At 48.5% G+C, this 7,104-nt stretch overlaps 1 protein-coding gene across 1 annotated transcript in view; it reads right to left on the bottom strand.

The window, feature by feature from the left end:
- Positions 1–1,432: 1,432 nt before the first annotated feature.
- Positions 1,433–7,104, bottom strand: part of GLI2 (GLI family zinc finger 2) — a 187,534-nt gene continuing 181,862 nt past the window's right edge. The window contains exon 14 of the mRNA XM_036387227.2: positions 1,433–6,619. Within this exon, the coding sequence (XP_036243120.1) occupies positions 4,263–6,619 (2,357 nt within the window). The 3' untranslated portion in view covers positions 1,433–4,262. The remainder of the gene's footprint in view (positions 6,620–7,104) is intronic.

Genomic DNA, 7,104 nt, shown 5'->3' with positions numbered 1-7,104 from the left:
GATCTAGATTAGAAACCTACTTTAAGTGTTTGAAGTAGAAAAGCAGTAGGAGCTGATCTGAGTCTCCAAAAGCTTTTGTCAAGAGAAAAGATCTGAACAATTTCCTTTTAATGAAATGTCTGCATTTTTATTGTGATTTCTGTAGTTCTTGGACAGTACTGAGGGGTGTGATATTTATTCAATAAGTAACAGGCTAACAGGATCACTAACATCTCCACTGACTCAGCCTCAGATCATGCTGAGGGTGACCAGATTGGTGTAAGAGATCCACAGGAGTATGGGATTCACCTTGCCCCACTGGAGAAGGCATCTAAGCTGCCTACTTGGGGGTCTCTCTGTAATAAATGGGGAGAGTGACGCATGTCTTTCAGAGGAAAACTCCACTCCATTCCATGTGTCTAAGACAGGAAAGATTAATTTCACATGTGCTAATCTCTTGCCATGGACTTTGAAGGAACCTGGAAGGTTCAAATAGGGATCCTGAAGACAGGGTGAGGGTTTGTCCCATATGTACCTGATTCTACCAATCAGCTCAGGAGGGATCCTACAGAGAGGAAGAGGAGTCCATCCCCTGCAGTTGCTTCTGCATGAAACTGCTGGTTCATGTGCAGCAAGTGTAATTCAGTGATTCACTGGCCAGCTGCTTTGCTCAGCAGTTTTCATTCCAAACTCATTGCTGAGCCCACGAGGATCACCTGTGAGCCTCCTCACCCTCCCTTAAGGCTCTAACCCTGTGCACACCAACCCACCTCTACAAAAACAAGTGGAAAGTCAGTCTCTTGAGTAGCTGAGCTAACTCTTGCTGCAGCCAAATTAAATCTTTCTCATCAAGGAGCTGGATGAGACACTAACTAGTCACAGCTGATGTATCTATCAGTTGCTCACCCAATAATTGCTTCCCATCACATACATAATGCACAGATTAATTTCTCCTTTCTCCAAACCCAATATTCAATTTGCCATTGTCATGGCCCATCGCAGCTCTGCTAATCTGTCCTATTTCTGTCTCCTTTTGGACAATGACCAAGTCAGTCAACAAGCCATTTTTATCATAAATCTTCTGGTTGACAAATTTGCCCAGTCCTTGCTCTGATCTCCTCTCCTGTACCATCCCTGCTGCACTGCCACTGTCCTTCAAATCACCTCTGCCAAGAGGCAGTGAAAGACACCTGGGCAGCAGAACTGTGCTTGCAGCACACACTGGCCTTGCTGCCTCTCTTTCTGCCACCTCCATCTCACTCTTAAGTGGAAGTTCTTCAAGGCAAGACCATTCCACATCTGTGCTGTATCACATACATGCCCTACCAGCTCCTCACCAACTCTTCCTAAGCACCACCAGAGTCCAACTAACAGTGTTGGTGTGCTAACAACAGACCAAGACCAGCCACCATTTGTTAATAAAAAGAAATAACAACAGACACAATGAATTATGAAAAAAAAAATTACTTTTTAATGTACAAAAGGTTTATATACAGGTTCAGCATGTTACCTCCATTCTTATGATGTAGAAAACAGCTAAAAATGTTCTTAGGATATAAATTTGACAGAACAATTCACCTACAGTACTTTTAGTAATGATGTCTTCTATACATAATATATACAGTGCTGGAAAGATTATTATAATACTTTTTCAGTAAATGAAGGAAGACCACCACTGGAAAGTCCAAAAAAATCTCAAGTCATTGGAGATTTGGTTTTGCTTCTGTATTTGAACGTTTGCTAATGAGATATCTGTGAGGAGGGACTCAGGAGCCACTGCTGCCCTATGCAGCTGTTAAAAAAGTCATTAGCAATCAAAGGACACATGAAAGCCTGGTCCATCTCAGCATAAGGGGTGCCCAGTTGTACTCCAAGCGTCCAGGACAACATACAATGTCCTAAAAACATGTACTGCCCTCTTTTCATAAATGCGAAGGCAAGGGCAAGGTCAGTAACTGCAGGAGAATATATACAGCAGACTATAAAACAATCCCTTTAAACACAACTTTCACAGGAGACACAAATAAACAGCCAGGCACCTTGCTTTGCTCCCCTGTCCTCATGCACCCTGGACATCAGCAGGAATCATGGAGGGGTGAAGGGCAGGGCTGAGAGCACCCTCTGCCTTTGGGATGAGGATGATGAGACTGCAGGATGCTGAGCAGCACCTCCCTGCACCAGCCATACCCAGGGATACCTGACAGCAAAGCTGTCCTGATCCACCACTGCCAAGCACAGCTCCTGCTACCTGATATCACAGAGTTTGCCTGGAGGTAGCACGTGGCATTTTCATGTCAGCCCCTGGTGATACTGGGAAGAGTGATCCTGTCATCAGTTTGTGCAAAAGGAAAGCAAAGACACCAGAAAACACCTTTATAGAGCTGTCCTGGTCCTGTGCAGGGGACAGAGTAGGTGCAAATGAGAACATGACACTGATATGACAGGGAGATGGCAAGGAAAGAGTGAAGCTCTACAGATGCTTACTCAGTCCAGCTGTAAAAACCTGGGGGGGATGTCACACTTGTTCCCTGCCCTTCAACATATGGGGTACAAAGTATTTGAGGCTATGAGAGCAGGATGAGAGAAGTTGTCCTTGTCCAACGCAGTCTGAAGTTAAGCAAGGCCTCCTCCCAAGTACATGCACCCCACTGCTTCTACCCTTTTGTCTAATGACAGCAAAAATAAATAATACAACAAAGATCAACTTACTGGCAGGTGGGACTGTCCTGGAAACAGCTGATCACTATTTTATGAGCAGTTATATTCTGGTGGAGAATTTGACTTCAGGAGGCCCTGCTCCTCCCATCTCTTCCCCAATGATGGTTCCAAGAGATTCTCACTGACCAAGCTACTATTCTGACCCAAATTCCTGTTTTGAGACTATACACATGTTTAGTGCTGCAGGTGCAGTCTGCTGGTGCAGGTGCTGCAGGCTGCAGGTGCAGTCTGCTACTCAAATGAACAACTCAGGTTGACCCTGGTATATTTTTTGGATACAGCAGTTTTTTCATGCTGTGGGACATGTTAAGCTAACACTGGGTGCATGCCAATGAGCCTGCTTGTGGGGCAGGGCATTTTGGCTTATGCTTGGCCTCATATCAGTGCAGCAAGGCACCTGTTGTGCACATGAAGCCCAGACAGAACCCTGCACTGAGCACATCACACAGATGAGCCCTGGCAGATTAACCTGCTCCCCCAGAGCTGCCACAGTGCACACTGGGCTGGAACGAAAGTAAAAGTCTCTCCATCACCATCACTTGTTTATGTGAACACCTCAGCATGGAAAACCCACCAGAGAGCAAAGCTGCTGCAAAGCTGCACAGGGATCCAGTAATGTGTGCTCCAGCACTCTGACATTAAAGATGCATGTGGGGCACTGGCAGAAAGTCACTGTGTTCAGAAGGTGCAAAGTTATGCATGTGTGTCAGTCTGCATGCCAGAGCCTTCCTGCCACAGGGGATTATTTCCCAGTGATTGCTGTTCCCAGACCTCTGCTCCACTATGCACATGATATAAACCACGTTGTAAACACATCTGATCAAAGTGTGCATTCACCTTTTATGTGTCTCATCAATGTGTCTTTCCAATGTTTTCTCAGAAACACCACTATGTTTTTATAAATGTACATTTTATATACGCTTCTGACAATACACTATATTTGATTTTTAAAGGAAGAGAGGCCTTGGCTACTTAACAAGAAAGCATGGTAAGGCACTTTGCTGAGAAGCCATTTGGAAACGTTGCTCTTTGCAAGGTACAAAGGTATTTACGGTATAAAACAATACTGCTGCCAGAGGGCTTGTTTGGAGACATCACTAAAGCCTACTCTCATCAGAGCAGAATACATCGTATGGCTTTTATTCTAACCAAAAATGCATCCTCCCATTTCTTTCTGGGGTGGGTTGAAACCGAGTATTTTTGCAAATGTAACTAACGGAAAAATGATGGGGAGGGCTATTTACAGGGCTTCCCAGAAGAGAGGGTTTCATCTCTAACCACCCTCATGCTGTCTCTTAGCTTGGTGGTGATACCGTTCAGTGCTCCAGGAAACCAAGCCAAAAAAATAATACTAGAGGTGCACCCTTGTGGTACTGAACTGCCTGCATAAAGTTTACATAATTCTGTACACAGACTTTTTAAAATTTTCACTTTGAAATCCTTTAATGTATTTAACACTTATAAAAAACCCTACTCTATTGAAACAGATTATTTTTCAAAAGCACATTCATACAACTGCTTCACGCAGAGCCCCTTGGATAGCACCAAGGCCTTGTGCTTTACCGTTACGACATCATGTTTAGAAATTTACTCTCTTCTGCCAGCGTGGTTAGCATGGAGCTCATATCACCTATTGCCATATTGCTTATCCCCGCAGGTATGGTGGGCAGTGTCAGAGAGTTTCGTGGAGTCGTCAGGCGAGAGGAGTTCTGGGAGAGGTTCTGCAGGATGCTGGGGCTCAGGGTTCCTGACATCAGGCTTGAATGGTCCCCATCGTCCATGATGGCATCAAAATCTATCTGGGGCGGCTCAAGACCTTGAGAGTCCACTGTGCTGGACACCTGGTTTGTTCCTGGGGAAGGCAGAGTGGCTGGCTTGCTGTTCTGTGTGCACTGCTGCTGCCTGACCCGACAGTCCGCGTGGTTGTCGAAGCCGTTGTTCTGCTCATACATGTGGATTTGGCCATAATAGTACATCAAGCTGTTGTCTCTCGTGCCGTCCGCACACTGCTGGGCTGGTGCCAGCAACATGTCACTGGTTCTTTTGTGCATGGCCTCCGCTGTCTCCTGGCCAGAGCTGATGGTGTTTGCAGGATGGGCAGTTCTCATGTAGCCCAGCTGCTGGGCGGTGCGGACCCCTCGGGGTCTGCTGCCCGGGTTTGGCTCTGGTGGAGGATGAGGCTGGATCATGCCAGGTGGATATGCCTGCGCAGCTGAACCCACCACGCTCTGCTGAGGCTCAAAACTGGGCTGACTGGAGGTCATGATGGGCTGAGAAAAGGTCTCCTGAGCCACAGGGAAGTTCAGGTGGCTTGGCTGAGATGAGTAGTTCTGCTGACTTGGCTCGTGCATGACCTGTCCCAGCGCTGTGCGCTCACTGTTGCTCCTGACCATCAAGGAAGGGTTGGCTGCCATGTCCATTTGCTGAGGGTGAAGGTGGGGTCCAGACTTTGCTGCCATGTTGCTGCAATTAGGAGAGATCTGATTTGGGTTGCCACTGACTGCACTGGGGCTCAGCATCTGATGTGGTTGGTTATACCCGGAGTGCAAGCCCATGTCGGGGTTCATGCTGGGACCTAGGCTCATGTGCTGCTGCCGCAGCTGCATGCAGTTTAGCCTCTGCCCATCCATGCCCATGTTTCTCTGCATAAAGCTCTGCTGAGTTGCATTCATACTGTTGTCTGGCAGCTGCATCTGCTGCTGGTTGTAGTTCTGGTACTGACCAAAGTTCTGCTTCTGCTGGACCACCGCTAAGTTCCCTTGTGAAAACTGCTGCTTCGACTGATTGGACATGATATCAACTGTGCCTGAGCTGACTTCATTCCACTGGACAGGCATGTTATTTTTATTCATGTCTGAAGAAGTATCAAAACTCATGGAACACTCTGCCATCATGGGTCCCAAGTGGCTCATGCTTGCCTCAGCCACCGCCATCCTGCGCTGACTGGGCAAGGCTGGAGGCTGCAGCTTCCCACTTCCTTGGAAGTTCTGCATGTCATTGCTGTACCCCATGGAAGTGCTCTCAGCCACTGTTCCATTGTTCTGGGATTTGATGTACTGTACCACATCATCTGGCAGCATAATGTCATCATCTCCAATGGGCACGTCTGTCTCCCCGGACATGGCTTCCATGGCGATGTTTTCACTGATGCTCAGGGGCCGGGGTGAGTAGGAGTGCCGGGGCAGGCTCCCGTCTGAGCGCCCATAGCTCTGGAGACCAAAATTCCTCCTGTCTGTGGGCTGTGGAGGATGGAAGGGGTTCACACTGTTGGTACTGTTGAAGCGGTGAACTCGTGGGAGAGCCTGGGGGTCTCCAGGAGGTCTCCTCACAGGGTCACTTGCCCGTCTCGTGCAGTTGCCCTGCACCTCATGGGGAAATGCTGGAGCTGATGGGTAGCCATAGGTGTTACCATCGCTGCAACGCCTGGGGCCCGGTGGGAGGCGGACGGAGGGCAAGGTGGGGTCTGGTCCATCCATCAGTGAGATCCTGTTCTTCAGGGTCATCCTCTCCATGTTTGGCAGGGGGGTTGGAGGAGGGCCCCCTGTGGCAGCAGCGTACTTGGCTTTCAGCCTGTAGTGCTGAGCTGGTGTGAGGTTCAGCAGACCTGGCATCCCGCTGCACTGGCTCGCCTCGCTCGACCGGCGGGAGGCATCTGTGGAAATGGGGTCGTAGGAGTCGGCGGAGCTGGTGTTGTTGGGGCGGTGCCCGAGATGCGAAGCCTCGCTGGAACGGCGGCTGGAGAAGTACGGGGAGATCCCTGAGGATCTGCGGCTGACAGTGTAGGCAGAGCTGATGGTGCTTGTTGTGCTGTCACGGCGCTCGTTGAGCTGGTTCAGCATTGTAACCTCGTTGACAGACAGCTCCATTATTCTGGGGTTAGGCAGCATAGCTGAAGAACCACCACTGTTTTCCAGAACAGAGCCTGGAAAGGTTGCAGGGAAGGAAAAGGTTTAGTTAGCTGAGAAATTTCACTTTGTGGTGTTCTAGGTGCCAGAATACAGACCCACAAAGCCACCCCCAAATACTTAATGATGAGTAGTAATGATGAGTTTCATGTGCTGCTAGTGAATTCAAAGTTTCATTTCTAGCTCTATGTTCATGCAAAGGGAGCAAGAAGTCTGGGGAGAGAAGTTAAGAAGTCCCTGCCAGAGTGTTTGTAACATGTACACCCCTTATACTCAGCTTCTGAGGAAATGTCTCCACATGGGCTTCCCTCAGTAGGACAAAGGTAGGACTGGTGTGAACAGTGCCACAGGGACAGCATACAGCTACAACCACAGCTACTCTCTGGGACAGATGCACAGCAGTCAGGAAGAGCAGCCCGAGAATCTAAAGGTTGACATTCAAAGGCTCTTCCAAGAGCAACCCAAGAAGCTCTGAGATCTAGTATCACCCAGGCACTATGCC

Source organism: Molothrus ater, chromosome 7, assembly GCF_012460135.2.
Source record: "Molothrus ater isolate BHLD 08-10-18 breed brown headed cowbird chromosome 7, BPBGC_Mater_1.1, whole genome shotgun sequence".
Classification (NCBI taxonomy): Eukaryota; Metazoa; Chordata; class Aves; order Passeriformes; family Icteridae; genus Molothrus; species Molothrus ater.
The sequence above is the reverse complement of the archived record's forward strand: the minus strand, read 5'-3'. Positions and strand labels throughout refer to the sequence as shown.